At 46.6% G+C, this 18,293-nt stretch overlaps 1 protein-coding gene across 10 annotated transcripts in view; it reads left to right on the plus strand.

The window, feature by feature from the left end:
• Positions 1-5,337, plus strand: part of DLGAP1 (DLG associated protein 1) — a 368,200-nt gene extending 362,863 nt beyond the window's left edge. For 6 of the 10 annotated variants that reach the window (XM_032442677.1, XM_015855350.2, XM_015855349.2 and 3 more), the window contains one exon: positions 1,412-2,569. In XM_032442677.1, coding sequence (XP_032298568.1) covers positions 1,412-1,621 — 210 coding nt within the window. In that variant the 3' untranslated portion in view covers positions 1,622-2,569. Of the gene's footprint in view, positions 1-1,411 lie in introns of all 10 variants that reach the window. The other 4 variants (XM_015855352.2, XM_032442678.1, XM_015855356.2 and 1 more) reach the window with 1 other exon arrangement.
• Positions 5,338-18,293: the final 12,956 nt, after the last annotated feature.

Below are 18,293 nucleotides of genomic sequence, written 5' to 3' on the forward strand. Positions count from 1 at the left end.
AGCTTATGTAGTCAAGCGGATAGGCCAAGCGTTTTTAATTGCGCAGTAAGAAACGAGAGCTTTCCTTACAAAAAGAAAATGTGCTTTTTGTTTGCTTTTGAAAACCATTTCAAGGAGTTTCTAACAAAAAGAATATAACGGGTTAAAGGAAGTTGTGTTGAATAAATGGACCTACGGTAAGCAGGTAGAGATGTCGCTTTTTAAATAATTACATTGACTGTGTCCCTGGTTCAGTTGGCATTTGTCTATGATTTTAAATGAAAGAGATCATCATCTCCTTTCTTAAGTAGTTTAAAAAAAAAAAAAAAAAAAGAAAGAAGAAGAAGAAGAAAGAACTTACTGTGGAATTGATATTTGCAGTTCCCTTTGACCTTTGCCACAGGTCCCTTTTAAAGCAGCACAGTTTAATCCTTGGATGGAGAGAAAGAGCAAAGTATGAATAAGTGTAACTAAGTACCTTTATCTTTCGAGCCGTGGCCGCTGTTGTGATCAGCATAAGAGAAAACGCAAGGGCAGAATGGGACCTTTGTAGTGTGATAAAATCCCTCCGCTCAGAGGCCGTGTTCACAGTTGGAAGGGGATGTAACTTAAAAGACAATCTAATTAACTTGACAAAGTCTTTGTGGCTGCCTGAAATTCAGACCTGAATACACTTTTCTTTTCCAGGAGAGATCCCGCTCTGATTTATTTTTTTTTTGTATGCATGCACCAGGCTGTACATAATAGTCCTCCTTGTCACTCGCGTAGCTGGAGTTAGCCGCCACTGTGATGATTAATGCATGTTCTCTTCATGGCTTTTAATTTTTTTCCTACCAGTTCTTCAAGCTAGAGCTGACTGTAGGATGGCACGTCTGTTTAGCAGGAGGCTGGGGTTTATGTGTTTGCACAGTCAGACTGAAAGAAGGGTGTGTGGGGGCAAGTTACTAAGCTATATGAAATATATACACTTGACTATATGTTCATGTTTTGGATGGTTATTGTTCCGATGCACCAGCCGCAGGCAGCTAGTGGTTGGAATGCCGAGCCCAGCGCATCTCAGCGCTGCCACAGGCCCACCTTGTGCCACACGCATGCCGTTTTTAAGGGCCGAGGTGACGCACATGTCCCGGCCCCGTCCGAGGATGGCCCTCAGCCGAGGTTGTTACCAGCCACAGGAGCCAGGCTGCCGGGGCCACGCTGCCGAGAGTGGGATATATTCCTCAGCCGCGTGAAGCGGTGCCAGTGGTACGAGGCCGCGCCTGAGATGCTCTCCTCTCTAGCTCAGTTTCTAGCCAGTTGACTGAAGACTAAAGGGCAGATAGGAGCTAACAGACCATAGGTAAAATGTGTGTTCTAACTACTGACGCGTCCTAGTTTTTCCCTCCTTTCCCTGAGAAGCTCTATAATGCCATTAACCTTCTGCTTTGATCAGGAGAGAAGGGTCCCTCCTCCAGTGCCAAAGAAGCCATCGAAAGGTCAGGTGCCGCTCATCCGGGAACGCTCTCTGGAGAGCTCGCAACGTCAGGAGGCCCGCAAGCGGCTGATGGCTGCCAAGCGCGCGGCGTCCGTCCGGCAGAACTCAGCCACCGAAAGCGCCGAGAGCATTGAGATATACATCCCCGAAGCCCAGACCAGGCTATGAAGGGATCCGACCAGGAGGACTCTCTCTGGCAAGACAAGTCTCCTGTACAATCTGCCCCTCTAGGCTCCTGCTCCAGGTCACCGCCACCAAGTACTTGTACCTCCTCCTCCCTCTGCTCCCCCCCTCTTCCCACCCTCTGTACGCAGTCCCGGTGACCCTGATGAATCCCACCACCGTGCCGTAGTTGTCGGTCCTCCGAGAGATGTCCTCTAACCACCCTTGCTTCCTGAAGGTTTGCCCATGTCACCATGATGCTTTGTCACATGTACTGATGCTGCCACCTCGCCTCATGTAAATGAGTACGATCCTTTTTCTGTTTGAAGTGAATAAATGCGGCGCTCGGATCCCCATGCACACGTGCACCTGTACAGTAGGCTCCATTTAACCCACCCACGACCTTTAGTCGATCTAAAGCTAGCCTGTTACCTAGTGTACAGCAATATCCAACTGCAGGGGATTTTGGAAATTTCAGTCACGCAGGGTGATCCTTTTGGACTCTGCTGTCTTCCTCATAAAAGATGAAAGGAGCTATGACTCGGATTCCCTGTTTTTTATTACTGGGGTTGTTTTTTTTGTTTGTTTGTTTTTTTAAAGCAGATGGCGCACTTTATTCTTAACCTCCCAATCACACCTTCTCACCTGATTTTAAGGAGTCACCAAGGGGGGAGAGGTCGGGGTGGGAGCAGGGAGGAGGGTAGAAACACAGACCTGGGGGGTGAGAAATGGAAGCGTATCCCGCAGGTGGGATGGCGAGGGATAGAAAGATCCCAAGGAAAGATGCCTGCACACTCACAGCTGCACAAACTGCCTCATTTTTATTTCATCAATCACTACTTAAACATTTAAATCAGCAGAAGATTGTAAATTCGATCTTCCAGGGAAATAATCTATTTTGAAAGGCAATAAAAGAGTGAAAAGGAAGGAAAAAAAAAAAAAAAAAAAAAAAAAGATTTTCTTGTCCAAGTATTAAGAATTTTTAAAATTGTACTGTATTGTCAATTCCTCTTGTATTGTATTGTATGGATTATATTGGTTAAAAAAAAAAAAAAAAAAAAAGAAAAAAGAAAAAAAAAAAAAAAAAAAGCTTGGTTTCATTGATGTCTTACTCTTGGTGGGACCATCCGATCTCACACATACACACAGCCACACACCAACACCTGTCAGCCAGTTGTTGTACACGGAGCCTGCTGTGCTCTTCCAGGCGAGGCGTTGCATTATCCACAGCACAGGTTGTATGCTACCGTGCAGACTGCTCCTCACCAGGCAGTCCGTATCCAGGTATAAGGTTCTAAAATGGTCTCCTCCTGACAGTATAAAGTACCCACCTGACCAAGAACAATAAACTATTTTTTTCACAGGTTATGGGATCGATATGAACTTAATTTTGTTCCACAACAAGCCTTCTTTCCTCCGCTTCTGCCACTGTTTCGCAGTCACAAAAAATATGCATCCCAAGCAGCCCATTAGTACCAGGGGTAAATCATAGGCAATGGGGCTGGAGAGGAGCAAGGCTCTCAGCTTGGCCTCCCTCAGCCCAGGCTGGGGCTGCTCCTCCTGTACATTGGCGGTCAAGCACTGGGCACACCACCCCAGGCAGGCCTTGTGCCAACAGCAGGAAAGCCAGACTGGCTGCACTCAGCACACTGGGCACACGTGTGGGTGGGTGGCTGGGTGCGATGCATGCCTCTCTGGTTTCTACTGGGAACAGAGGGTTTGGCCAGTGCAACTGTGCCCAGGGGCCCAGGGGCAAAGTTCTCATGACCCTACTCCGGTCCCTGCAGTCTCTTTGCTTCCATGAGGGTATCCACAAAGGAAGGTGGTGGCTCTCCACTCCCGCTGGGGACAGACCTAGGGACAGCTGCCCTGATGGTGCAGCACGGTGTGCACGGTGGCCCCAGACCGGTGCGGGCTGCCTGCGCCCTTCGCTGTAACAGCTGGGCTGGCCTGACCAGGTCTCACCATAGGGCTGGCATCATTTTGCCACTTGCACTTCAGAGCACTGAAAATTGTCATCAAAGAGCAAAGCTCTTGCTAAAAGTATTCATTGGGGTCATGCCAGACAGCTTCTTTTCCTACGACATCATAGCCAGGTGCTAATTTAATTTTACTGAAGAAAATAAGAGAGGTAATAGGTTCTGGCACCAGGTATTTTCACAAGAGCATACTAAAACCACTAGAGAATTTGCTACCTCTCAAAGCCATTGATATCTGAGCTATGTCTTTATAAACAGGGCACAACTACTTACTGCTGTGGTTTACAAGATAAGGGCTAATAATTTAATATATAAAAGACTTTTAACTAGAGTAATCGGAAATCCAGTGTAACCCTAGAGTGCTTTGTGTTATAGGAGCTTGGAAAGGCTTGACCCTCTCAGCATCCAAATAGCTGTGTATGTTTGCTAGTTTTGAAACACCCCATCTGACTTTTAGCAGCGATGAAAGATCACCGTGTTTGCAATACATAATAGTGCCAACTGCCGCTTTCAGCATATCGTCATGTTAAGTATTAATTCTTTGGAACTCATTTGTACCGAGGTATACAAAGCTGTATCCAGGTGAGAGTCTGTGTTCACAGCTGTGTTTCAGATTACTTCGTTTCGTGGATGTTTTATGAAAGATGAGTTAAGATTTTGGTTGACAAGTGGCTACAGAAATTTCTATCTAGCAAGTGCCCCCCTTACAAAGCAGAAAAGGGAAGACTGTCCGGTCTTGTACATTACGAATTATTGTATTTGTATATCACAGAATATTTTCATATATATTCCAAATGGATCTATTCTTAGGTGAATGCCTGTTAGCACATTTGGCTCCAGGGAGAGAATTATAACGTTTGCTTTCTTTTATAGCAAAGTTTTAAGAATACGGCCAAGACCACTAAACATAGAAGATAATACTTCAGCCCTTAGAATGCCACTAGTTAACCACTTGACTCATTTACTGACACGAATACACAACTAGTATATTTGCTGTATCACCTGTTTTAGTACGATTTGTTACTGCTTGTTTCAGTCTAACCAGTGTATATTCAGAATTCCTATATGCTGTTTCACTTTGGTACCAACGTCTTTCTTTCGTTCTTTCTTTTTTCTTTTTGGCTTGGGGGTAATTTTAGGAAAGGTTGTTTTTGTCTCCTGCTTCTGAAGTTAAAGAAAAAGAAAAAAAAAAAAAATATTTATTATATATATTTTTTGCAGATGTTTCCATGGAATCCTCATAACCTTTATTATTATTATTTTATTTTATTTTGTAAAGAAAGGTGAAGAAATGGATTAAAGATTTTTACTATTTGAAAAGGTAAATAGAAATGATTTATTTGTAATATAGTTCAGTTTATTTCTTCGTGTTCCCTTGATGCTTTTATGCGCACTATCACTTTCATCTGAACAGAATCTTTGTGGAGCTTTTGGGGTTTTTCATTTCGGTTTTGTTTTCTAAGGAAAAAGGTCAAATGCGTATTTTAAGTGATCGGGATGTAAACCGATGGCCTACCTGCATTCCCAGATGTTCTTTTGAATATGTTTCTAATATGAAACAAACGGCAAAAAATAAAATAAATAAAAATCGAAAGCCTTTAGACAGAGGAGAGTGGTTTTATGGCGTAACGATTTGGATTTCCATAGGATTATCTACCTAGACGGGTGTGTGGACAGGAAAATGTAAATAGATGAATGTTTCCCATAATGTAAAAAGAGCAAATTAATAAAATAATTAATGCACTGCTTGTAAGAGCTGTGGGTTTTCAATGCAAATTCACTCTCCCAGAACTGCCAAAGTACTCTGCTTGATGTGGTCCGCGATAAAAACATGACCAGCAGCGTGTTTCTCTTAAGCACCCGTTGCTTAAGACCAATTCTGCAGAGCCTCCCACTTGCAGAACTTCTCACTGGCGCAAACCCCTCTGTGATACCTTCCTGGATCACCAGGAGAACCCTCACAGGCACTGCTACAAGAGGCCAGACCCCACAGAGGTGTCAGGGGTTGGGATGGTGGCAGCCCTGAACTATTTCATTTCACCACACACAATCCCACGTGCTTCTTTCCAAGGTAATGCTCAGCAGGGCCCAGTAGTGGTAGCTGGGCTCCCCTTCACCAGGGCACTGCCAGCAGGTGGGGTTTCTCCCAACCTGGGAAATTATGACAGCCATCAAATCTTGAACTGGGGTTGTTAAACCTGGAGAAGCGGAAACACAGGAATGTACAGACCTTATCGCTCAATGCAACCGCTTAAAAGGAGGTTGTAGCAAGCTGGGGATCAGCCTCTGCTCCCAGATGACAGCAATGGATGAGAGTGAATGCCCTCAAGTTGTACCAAGGGAGATTCACGTTGGATATTAGGAGAAATTTCTTCTCAGAAAGAGTGGTGAGGCAGTAGCAGAGGCTGCCCAGGGAGGTGGTGGAGTCACTGTCTCTGAAGGTGTTCAGGAGCTATGTGGATGTGGAACTGAGGGACACGGTCAGTGGGCAGTTTTGATGGTAGGTGGGTAGTTGGACGAGATGATCTTAGTGGTCTCTTCCAACCTTAATGATTCTATGATTGTATTCTGTTTTCTGGATGATGTTGCTCATAGAACAGATTTAACACATTTCAGTTTATAAGCCCAACAGTTACACGAGCAGCACGCCAGAGCTGTACCATGTACCATTTGCCTACTATTACACCCTCAGCACAAAGAAATAAAGAAAACGTATGTTCTAGAGGCAGGGAAATGACTTCTTAAAGTTTGACAGCCACCAAGACCTAACAGTGGGATTCCCCTTCATCTGCTGGAACTTACGTCCTCCCTGGTCACTCAAAAAATGACAAACTGGAGATAACATAAAAAATGATTAAATATTTAAAGACCTTTCTGCAGTGGCTGATATCTTCCTGCAATGAGAACACATCAGAGTGTAAAACAGCAAATATGCTTCAAACTGTTCCTTCAACAGAAGAATGATAAAGTCTGAGCCATGGCTCACAGCCCTACCATTCATGCTGCTTAAGGTAAACTTTATTCTTATTTATATTCAGTGTTCCCTTCCAGCTCAGTGCTCCCTCCAAATCACGAGCCTTCCTCAAGAGCATGGCTTATTGTCAGCTTGCTTGCCAAAGTCTGTTCTCTCCTGCTTTGGGTATTTATTTTTGCAGTATGCAATAGGCAAACAATACATTTTCTCCATCCCTTTGAAGCACGCTTACCCATCAAATCCACTGGGAGTCTGTGCTAACTTGGGGCCAGTTCTTTTTGATTGCAGTTCATAATTCATATAATAATGTTGGTCACTCGCTGGCATTTGTCGTTGTAGCTTTTGGTGCATACTTCAGCTTTGGGGTGGCAGTCAGTAGGGGAGGTTCTCCTTCAATCCATTGGAAAAGTTCTCCTTCAGTCCATCAGGGAAGTTATCATCCAGTCCACTCAGGACACTATCCTTTGGTCCACTGGGGAGGTTCTCCTTCCCTGCTGGGGAGGTTCTCCTTCCCTGCTGTGCATCCCATGAGGACACAGGCAGGTCTTCCTGGGCAGCCCAGGACGCACACTCGGGCTTGCACTGAGCAAGTCTGGCACCAATACCCATGGTTAAAGCCTGCTTGTCCTCTTCCCCATTAGTCTGATACTACATCAATGGCCAAAAAATTTCTGTCTCACCATACCAAGCTCATTCAAACCTTTGTCCTCCCTTCTCTGCACTGTCTGCAGGACAGAGGTTTTCCAGTTCTTCATGCCATGCTCTGGTCCATCAGATGCATCTAATTGCCAGCTGCAAACATGATGTGATCAGGTTTGTCAGTCAGTGGCTGAGCTTTCCCACACTTAGGTGTAACTGGCATGCATCACCCCTATGGGTCACACTATAGCAGCTCTTCTATTTCTCTGTGAGTCACATGCCCAATCTGCAGCAAGACAAAGAGATAAGGAAAGGAGCAGGGCTTCCTGGTAATTGTGTTTTCACGGTTCTCTTCACCTATCAGGTAACAACATAATCAGAGAAATTTGGGCCAGAAAAGCTCTGCTCGGTCATTGTGTGAGGACCATCTCTTCCAGATTGCTATCTCCCAGGCTGCAGCAGGTAAGTCGTCACCTCGCTGGTGCTGCTCCACTCAAGGGAAGGGGAAAAAAAGATACAAAAGGGAAAAATATATATATTAAAAGATACATAAAAGCGAGGCTGAGCTGTGGGATGCCTTCACTTCTGTTGGGTAAGTCTTGTTGCAGAGCCCTCTGTCATACCCACTCTGCGCCCAGCAGTCCCATGGCAGCATGCCTGGCTTTTGCTATTTTCCAGCCAAGCAGAATGGAAGCAATTATGGATTTTGCCAGCCCTATTCAAAGCAGAGAAATGTTGGAGTTCTTCAGCACTGCTGGGGAATCCAGAGGTTGCTCAGTCCCAGTGCATCCCTGGGAAGCTGCTGCTCTGTGATGTTTTATAGCTGCCAAAGCTCCATGGAACGGGAGGGTCTTTGTTCAGAACTAAGAGGGAAAGCAGCAGGGCTGTGTGAGAGGGATGTTTCTGTCTGTCAGGTGTCTCATGGGGGTGAGATATCACAGAATCACACAAAATTGTAGGGTTTGGAAGGGACCTTTAGAGATCAAGTCCAACTCCCTGCTCAAGCAGGTTCCCTACAGTAGGTCACATAGGAAGGCGTGCAGACAGGTCTTGAATACCTCCAGAGAAAGAGGCCCCACAACCTCTCTGGACAGCTTGTTCCAGCGTGCCATCACTCTGACAGTAAAGATCTTTCTATGTTCCTAGTGCAGACAGCTGCATGCTGAGGCTCACAGCCGGGACTGGAGGACAGAAGGAGAGATCACAGATGTGAACCACTAAAAGGCAGCTCCTTCCCATGCATCCCCATGGGGACGCCAAGCCTACCAGCTACCCCTAGCTTTTAGTTGTATGGGAAGGACTATCAAAGACAAATCCTTAATACAGTGTGGCTTACTTTTCCTGTTGCATTGGCTCAAAACTGTAACTTGGAATTGCTTCACAAGTGCACATTCAGCACTGGATTGCTGTGGTCCTTGAACCAGAACTCTAATTGTTTCTTCTTTTGTTGCATTAAAAAGTGTGTAGTATTGAGATGCGAATGTATAGCCAACTCTGAGCTGGGCTATGCTATTTGTCAACTCCTAGGGTGTCCATTTTTTCTTTTCTAAGGGGGGGAGGGGGTAAGTGTTTGTGGTAATAACTTACTGTGCTCATTGTTTTGCTCATCTTTGGAAGAAAACTTTCCTATCATCTGGAAAAAAAGAAAAAAATATAACAATACTGAGACTTCTTCAACTTGTAGATGGTTCTGGCAAACCACATCTTTCCTGTGAATTTACAGAGTTGTATTGACAGCGTTAGGAAAGAAAGGAGACTTCACCCCAGCATTAACTGTCAGTTGTGTAATTTGGCTGAGACATAAAGATCGGTTATTTCCATGGAAAAATGCCTGTTTGCCAATCTCCAAGTGACTCCTGAAGAGCAGTGCCTGAGCACCTGAATTTTAAGTCACAATCCCGTGTGAGGGGGTGTTAATGCTCTGACTCAATGCACGATAAATACTGCGATTTAAAAAGATATATAAAAAGTGATCTTTGTCAACAGCGCTGTATGCCTATATATATAACAAATAGCACCTTTGATAACTAGGTAGCATGGATCAATCTGAGCTGCTTTTCGCACAATCAACCTAATGCTTCAGCTGAGAGGGAGAGTTCCCTTTTGTTTACATATTTCCTGGCAATAGCATCATGACGACTGCAGTCTGGCTGCGGGAATGCGCAGGGAACTGGGAAGCCAGCCACACGTTTGCAACTTGCGGTGTACTCCCTCACTTCTCAGCCTTTGTTCAGTTGACACGTGCTCGTCTCCAAAAGGGGAAAAAAGCTGCGTGTGTATTGCCATGCGGCATTTCACTGTGGTGATTGGCGTCTGCCAGCATCTCCCAGGCAGCACTGAGACTCGGCAAGAAGCAACCCATCCACTATGTTTGTCCTCAGCAAGCTGGAAGGATGAAAATAAAATCAGGAAACCGAGCCAAAGCAAAGAAAACCTGTTGAAGCATGCAAAGCTTGCCATTAGAGCACAATCCATGCAGATTTTGTTTGTCAACAGTCGCATCAGCCAATACAGATATAGTCTGAAATGAGTTTTTTACTGGAAACATTTTCATGTCAAGCAGAACATGTGAGCTTACTATTAATGGTATGAGAGTTTCCCAAGCACCAAGTGAGGGAGATGCGGGTTCTAGTACAACACAGCTACAGCTCCCAGTGCAGCAGCTGCAGCACAGGGGAGGTGCTGCCCATCCTGCAGCAGGGAAACATTGCACCAGTGGAGCCATGAGTTTTCTCCCTGCCTTGCACATATCCTAAGCCAGTCACCACTGGCGCAGGGTGAAGGAATCTGCTCACACACCAGTAATTGCACCCACCTGGGAGAGAGGTTTGGCATTCAGATTATCCAGCTTTATTCAGATCTCTACAGACCTCAGCCCTCTCCCAGGTTTTTCAATAGGCAAATTGAAATTCCGCTCCTTGGGAGTCAGCACATTAAGTTTGCACTGCTCTTTCGGCATTGTAACAGGGAGCAGCAGTTGGATCAGATTTTTCATTCTTCTCTCAAAAGGTCAAGGAAACATGAAACTGCAAAAGCCTAATTCTTCCCTGCACCGCATTTGTGTAAACCCAGAGGGCAACATGGCAATGGTAATTTTAATGCTTTCTTTTTTCTTTTTGCCTTTTCAATACAAAATCCTTTGCGCATCTGCTGACACACAGCAATGCACTTACTCTTCTCACATTACTCCTTCCAAGAAGCTGATTTGCTCAGAGAAGCTGTGGTGCCCCATCCCTGGAGGTGCTCAAGGCCAGGTTGAATGGGGCCCTGGGCAGCTGAGCTGCTGGGGGGGGATCCCTGCCCATAGCATGGGGTGGGACTGGGTGGGCTTTGAGGTCCCTTCCAGCCCAAACCATTCTGTGATTCCATGACTGTAATGAGTATTCATAGCACCCAAAAGGGTTCCAACCACTGTAAAGCAAGCATGGCAAAGCAGGGGCCTGGCACAGCTGCACTGGTATGCTAGCTCCAATGCCACACAGACAGTGCCTACAGTGATTGTCACCCATGTACATGGCTGTTGTAAAATGTGACTGTCACAAGAAGGCATTCAGTGAGATAAGCATTCCTGTAGTGTGACCTCAAAGCCCAGTTGGAGATACTGTGCTGTGCAGGCTAAACATCATGCAGATACTGATGTTTGCATCTCATGGAGTTTACTGCTGTGGTCTGTTCTAGATCTAGTTGCTACGGTCTCACTGCTCATCTTTGAAAATGAGTTGTGTGTTTTAAAGCATCATAAACAAGTACATTTGTCCTTTTACCCAGACTTTGCAAGGAGATGTGACGGCAAAGTCTTCTCTCTAAGATTCCATCATCCTGACCAGAAACCAGTCTTATGATACAAAAGCCCAAATCCAATGCTTTCCCTCAGCTGCAACACATGACAACACAACACAGCCCTGCCATGCTCCAGGTCCTTACCAGGTCGCACTGGTTCAGCAGGAGCAGGGCAGAACATCACTACTGTTCTTCCTCAAACAGGGACACACTGTCCTTTAAACTTAGCCTAAGGCAGACCATGAAGAGACGTACTGATAACACACAGACGTGTATTGGCAGCTGGGGAGCAACCTGCAGTGGGTAAACTAATAACACACACATATATGGTATGGGCAGGCAGTAGGGGAACGGCTTTTGGCCCAGCACCAAGCTTCAGAAAAATGCTGCATGCTGGTGGTGTTGGCTCTTGGGAAGATGACAGCAGTTTTACAGCTGTGAGGGTCGGGCCCTGCCTGTGGCTCAGTCATGTCTCCCAGCAGCCAGGCCAAGGCCCACAAGTGCAAGGAGCCACGCTGCCCCAAGAGTGCAGCCAGGCCACGCTGTCACCCATCAGTCATGCACACATGGCTCCTTCCGAGTTCAAAGGCACAGTTGCAAAAGCCTTGTTTTGCAGCAGGGTGCTCCCAGGATTTATGGGCTGTCATCCATCTGGGCAGGCAGGGATGTTTACCTGCACCTGGTGTCAGCTGGGCTCAGAAACTCGATTACAACACTCCCACTGCTGCCCTGTCCTATCTCCCTTATCCATCTCCAGCGATAGAAATAGAAAATAAACAAATACAGACTCAAAACACTACCTGGACCCAAACAATCTGAGGTGTGAGCTAAAAAGAATCCCTTGGGTTCCCTTTTTCCTCTGCCATTACAGCACGCAGTTCCATAAACGATCAGTTCTCCCCACAGCCTGTAGCTCATTTGAGCAGCTCCTTATTGCAGCCCCATCACCACACACAAACACACACAGCGGCAACTACAGAGGCTTCCTGTCCCAAGGCCTGGTTAATGTTTCAGCCCCGGCCCACCACGGCCCGTACTTTGAGCCGCGGGCAGCACGTTATTGGCGATCCTGGTATTTGCAGGCTGGCTTCCACCAGTCGGGTGCCTCCTCTCTGTTACGAGGGAGCTGACACGAGAGATCTCGTGTCATGTCGGAGCTCTTGATCTCCACCCACATCAGTACAAATCCAGTTATGACTGCCACCAGTGTGACTTTGATTTCCATGGGCTTCAGGACTCTTTGTGGGTGAGCCACACTGCAGGCTCTGAGCTCAGCCGACGGGACAAAGGTCTTGTTTTCCTTGTAGTGAAAAGGTTCAGGGCCGGGCTTCTGTTTTAAGTTTTCGATTATCCAGGTAAATCACGAGGAGTAGTAAAGTACATAGAACAGAGATTGCAGGCTGGTTAAGAATTATCGCGGAGGTGAAAAAAACAAACAAAGCCAGCACAACAAACCTGCGCCCGGTTTCCATAGCGCTGCCCCACATTCTGCCACGCACCGCTCTGCACCTGCACAGCACCTGCAGATTACAGAAAGTCTTGGAGCCCACTCTGAAAGCAAGGTGGAGCCTTCCAGCATGGCTGGGCACGACTGCTCAAGGAGTAACTGAGTGACAGAGGGCTCACCCTGCTCTCCTGACAGCTTCCTGCGGGCCCCTTGATGTGAAAAGTAAAGAGAATCAGGTGAGGTAGCAAAGTCCAGTGTCACCAAAAATAATAAAGGCAAGGGAAAGTGTTTCCCATAGCTGGTGCAAAGGGCAGTTGTTGTGAACATGGCCATGGAAGGACTCCCACACTGCACCCAAACTGCCTCTCGGGAGGGTTTGCAAAATCCCATTTTGCACAGAATTGAAGCCCTGCCTGACAGCCACATGCCCTACTGTACTGCTCCATGTTCTGCATAGACCAAGCTCTGTTGCAGCTCTGGCTCCGCTCAAGGTTCTCCAATACGTTGTTTTGTCTCTTGCTGTCAGATTCACAGACCCACGTGCAGATATCCCTTAGGTGGCAAAAGTCATGGGGATGTAGAGGCAAAATACAAACACTGCCATCTCTGTGAGGGTTTGGAGAACAGCAAGTCATCTTCCCCCTGCCCTGCCAGCATCCCCTCCTCTGTGCATTTGTATAAGCAGGGGCACATTTCCTGCAGTCCTTGGGCAGCAGATACATCTGTGCTTTGTTGCTTTAATTGATCAAAGGCAGATTACGCTGCTATCACCGGAACTGTTAAGATTTACACGTGGGCTTTTAAGATATCACTTTTTAAAGATCAAAACCTGCTGTTTCCCAAGGAAGTGAGTTCAGACAAACCACAGAGCTCTGGAGTGTGTTTTCCTTAGTCATAGCTGAAAGGTTTGTTTCTTTTCCAGGGCTTTCCCAACACCAGTAGGTCACCCCCGTCAATGAGGATGAGGATGAGGATGAGCAAGGATGAAAGGCAGATCTGTGGGAAGCAGAGGGGCTGAATACAAGTTCCCTTTGGGCTGAGCAAGCATCATGAAGCAGGCAGCGGGGTCATGTTTCCTGCCTGGGCAGAGTCACAAGAGAGTCACTCCTGAGGCAGATGCAGAGTCTGAGTAACAGCAGAGCTGCACTGCCCACCTCTCTTGGTCAGTCCCAAGGGAGGAAACATGAGCTATCACTGCTGCTGAAAGGAGATTCCTCACAACAGAAATACCTGTTGCATATGGCCTATAAACAGGAGAGAAAATGATGCATGCCTACCACTGGCCACCATGGATACTGCTTAGAGCACCGCATGTGGAGAATCTCTCCTATGAAGAACAGCTGAGGCAGCTTGTCTTGTTCAGCCTGGGGAAGAGAAAGCTCCAGGGACAGAGACCTCATTATGGCTTTCCAATACCAAAAGGTGACTTATAAACAGGAGGGAGACTGACTTTTACAAACAGTGACAGGACAAGAGGGAACTGTTGTGAACTAAGAGGGGAGATTTGGATTGTGTTTAGGCAGAAATTCTTCACACAGAGGGCAGTGAGGCGCTGGCACAGCTGCCCATAGAAGCTGTGGTGCTCCATCTCTGGAGGTGCTCAAGGCCAGGTTGGATGGGGCCCTGGGCAGCTGAGCTGCTGGGGGACAGCCCTGCTCATGGCAGGGTGTGGGACTGGGTGGGCTTTGAGGTCCCTTCCAACACAAGATATTCTATAATTCTATGATCTAAGAGAGTATGGAGAATGGCACTGGCTGTGAAGGTGACCAGGCCCTTCCCCTCTGCCCCAAGGTATCCCAAACACAGCAGGAGTGAAGCAAAGCCAGGTGGCATCTCCTAAAGATTCAGCATATATCTATCATGCTACTGACCAGGCAAGGAAAGAAGCCTTTCAGATCCTTCCTCTGGAAGGTCAGGGACAGCCACTGGGCCTGGGCAGCCAATGTGGGAACAAGTGCCAGCAGGCAAGGAGATTACACTGGCTGAAGCTGCTTGTGAAGGGACAAAGGAGTCAAGGTGGTAGCTTTACTGCAGGCAGTACGTGCAGATGTGAACCTACAAGCCAACAGGAAATATTTCCAGGAGGTTTTTCCATGTATCTCCAGCTAAGGAAGAAAAACTTTTGAGGAAGCCTTTGCAGAAAGTTGGCAGCATTTCACTGAAAATACCTTGGCTGAACGCAAGCCAGCTGTACTGAACATGAAAAATGAGTTACAGCAGCAAGTGCCTAAGTAGTGTTTAATGTGATAACCTGAATTCACCTCATGGTTGAGGTTGGCAAGGGAAGGCCTGCTTCATATGGGGAGCCCATCAAAACAGCGTGCTGCAACACAAAAGGCCAAAACTGAAATCAGCCCCTTGGTTCTTAAAAATGCTTCTGAGTTTTATTACTCACTGCTCCTCTTTTAGGCTCTTCTCTGCCACAGCACGAAAAGCAGAAGCTAGGAAAAAGTCTAGCTGCACAGGGAAGATGTGCTTTCTCTTGTGACCAGAAGTTGCTCCACTTGCATCAGAGCAAGATTTGTGGTTGTGGTTAGTTTAGTGGGGTAGCAGGGATATTCTCCAACAGCACAAAACCAGATAAAATAAACTCTCACCTAGTTAAAGGGGCTACGTGCAGCATGATGTATGCACTCAGCAGTCAAACAGGCAGAGAGAAGATAGAGGGAGAATTCAAACAAGGAATGATACCACAAGCCCAGAAGGAAACAAAGTAGAACATCGAGCACAAGGTCAGGCGATCAGAACATTGCAGGCTGCAAAAGGAAGTGAAATTACAGGCTCTGGCAAAACTGCTGAATGCTTACTCGGTTGAATTACAAAACTGTTATGATCTTCACCATCAGTTCTGTGTCTGGGATCCAGACCCATTTCCAAGGCAAGCTAAGCAGATTCACAATGGGAAGGTGGCGGATATAACATTCTTCCCACAACAAGTCAAGTGATTATTTTGCTTTCACAGGTCTCACAATTGGGAGTTATTTACTTAATAATGACTAACATTCTTCTAACGTAGCTGAGCCCTTCCTATCCATGAAATGCCACTGACAGAGAAGCTTGGGTAATCTATACCAACAGGGCAGTGTTTCTCCAGCAGCACAGCAAAAATACACAGGTGAGGATTCTTCACTACAAGGCCAACACCACTAGATATCTTCAGGCAAGGAAAGAATCCCCAACCCTATTCTGTGGTCCAAAGGAAGCTGCCCAAATACAAGCAGGGACAGAGAACTACCAGCTGCACACAACCAGCCCATACTCACAAGCCACCACTTGCCCTCCTTTAAATCACCATTTCAAAGTGCGGCTACCTGTGTGCACATCTGCAGGTTCATTAAGCATTGAGGTAAGAAACTGAAAGTACAACACTACCATGAGTTCTGGAGAAAACCATGCTATCCAGTGAAACAGGGCTGAGCTGGGAGGTGATTGTGACCAACTCATATCTCACCAGCTGTGGGAGCTGGGTTAGCACTCCACAGGGGTGTGTGGTTACTTGGCTGTGGGAAGCTGCCCCAGGCTGCAATCTGTGCAGCCATCCCTGTGAGATCTGCCAGCGGTAGTCACAGACCCTGTTCCTCAGGGCCAAGAGAGCTTCATGAATGTGAATTGTAAGGCAAAGGAAGCCACAGAGGGAAAGGTGAGCAAAACTGCTAAGTTCATGCAGCCATGGCTTTAAGCTGTCGGCAGAGATGGGTGCAAAACTTGGACACAGAAAACAGTCTGAATTTTGACTCTGTAGTGTAGCCAGGTCTGCTTCTTGTGACTGTGTTCACACTCACTGCCACGGCAGGCAACAGAGCAGACGCCGAATGGCACACAGCACATGTGGATGCAATTACTATGTCTGGAATAGCAACAGCTCAAAGTGACGCTTTGCTAGAGTGAGTGGCTCATCTAAGCTCTTTTCCTTTCGTCTGAATACTGGAACTTACAGAGAAGAGCTGGCTAACCCAGGGAAACGGGACAGACGTAAGGTTTCTGGCAACTGCTGAACAAGAGACTTTAAAGAAGTCATGTCCTGAGCAGCAAACGAGAGCTGCGTCCGCGCCAGTAATCCCTACTTGGCAAAAGCCATAGGGAAAGTTGACAAATGCAACGCGCCAAGAAGAGGAAGAAAAAAAAGAAAACCCAAATGAGCTTTAAAAGAGTTAGGAAGTAGCGCAGGAGCGGCTCTCAAGTGCTAATAAGAAAAACGGCTGGAAGAAAAACACACCTTGACAAGCAGCATTGCAAGAGCCCCAGCTGTTTGAGTGCATTACAGATGCTGACCTCACAGCAAAAGCCAGTAGATGTGTGGGATATTACATCCCTCCCAGCATCCCATGAGATGCCCTCCCCACACACACATATACACAGTCGCCAGTCCCGAGATCCCCTCCCTGTTGTAATTATCCTTGCTTTGCCCTGGGATTTATCACGTGCAGCTGCCACAAGTTGTTTACAAGACACAACAGCCATGAAAACAAGACTGCTGGTGGGCTGTCTCAGATTTGCTGCCCCTCCTGGGTCACTCGGGCTCTGGCCAGCAGCACACTCCATACGGCACAGCACGGCACTGCTGGCCTCGCATCAGCAGCCATTCCCACTTGGTGCTCACAGGCAGAGCTTGGGTTTTGACAGCTGTCTCATGATTGGGTTTATCACTGCAGCAAGAACAGCAAAACTGCCCTTGTTGTCTCATTGTTTCTTTTAACTGCTTTCTTCTTTTTTTTCCCCCCTATTCCACAGCCGAACAAGCTGCCAGAAATCAACTTTCCCTTTGTTCTCACAGGGATGAGTGGCTGGCACAGGCAGCCTTGCGCTCGTTAGTCACTGTGACTCTTCATTCTGGATCCCAGCTCCGCCTGACGCCCAAAATGAACCTTTGGTCATTTTATCTGGAGTTATCTACAAGTTTTGGCTCAGAAGGAATAGATCTGAGCAAAATACAGTAGTCTGAACCGAAGTAGCACTAAGCAGAAACTGCCTTTGATTTTATTTTAGTGAATACTCAGTGAGTCATTTACTTCCTTCAAGTAAAGTAACACCTGGGAGAGGGGAAAGTCATTTCACTGTGCACCAGGTGCTACTCCACTGGTTTATGACTGCAATTGAACTTCCAGGTGTAGCCTTACCCTAAGCAACAATTAAAAGAAAAACAATCAGCCTCAAGCAAAATTGGTCACAAGTCAAGTCCCAGGGATAGGTATCAGCTAGATGGAATGGCAGCGCTCATCACAAGGGCAGGGCTCTGGTTGTTACACCAGTGTCACTTTGTGTGGCAGAGCATTGAATGACAACAGCACAGACCACAAGCTTTTACTTTCAATGGAAACTGTTAACCTGAATGGCAAATTTTCTTCCTCCTCCTATTTTCATTTAATTACTGCAGTTGTTCTGGTGCAATTACAGAACTGATCAGCTCAGCAAGCAAAACTTTTTTTCCCAAGGAGAAATCTGAGAACACCCTTTAATGATAAGATCCCCTGCATTTCCTCAACCACTCAGCAAACTCTACCACCTTGAAAACAAAAAGAACAAGGAAAAAGTCCAACTACTCAAACAGGGTTGAGATCGTTTTTTCTTAGGCAGTGCCTGAAGCACAGGCGTAAGGAGTGTTGCAATAGAATGCTTATGTCATGTGGACAAGAAAGCATCTTATGAACCTCTTACCAAAGACAACACTTCTTTCTGGGTGCCTAGCATCCATTGAGAGCAAATGTCTATGCCACTAAAGAATTTTCAACTTCCTCCGCCTATTCCAAGTAGATCATAGAAACATAGAATGGCCTGGGTTGAAAAGGACCACAGACATCATCCAGTTTCAACCCCTCCACCATATGCAGGGTCGCCAACCACCAGACCAGGCTGCCCAGA

The sequence above is a fragment of the Coturnix japonica genome, chromosome 2 (genome assembly GCF_001577835.2).
Source record: "Coturnix japonica isolate 7356 chromosome 2, Coturnix japonica 2.1, whole genome shotgun sequence".
In the NCBI taxonomy this organism is placed as follows: Eukaryota; Metazoa; Chordata; class Aves; order Galliformes; family Phasianidae; genus Coturnix; species Coturnix japonica.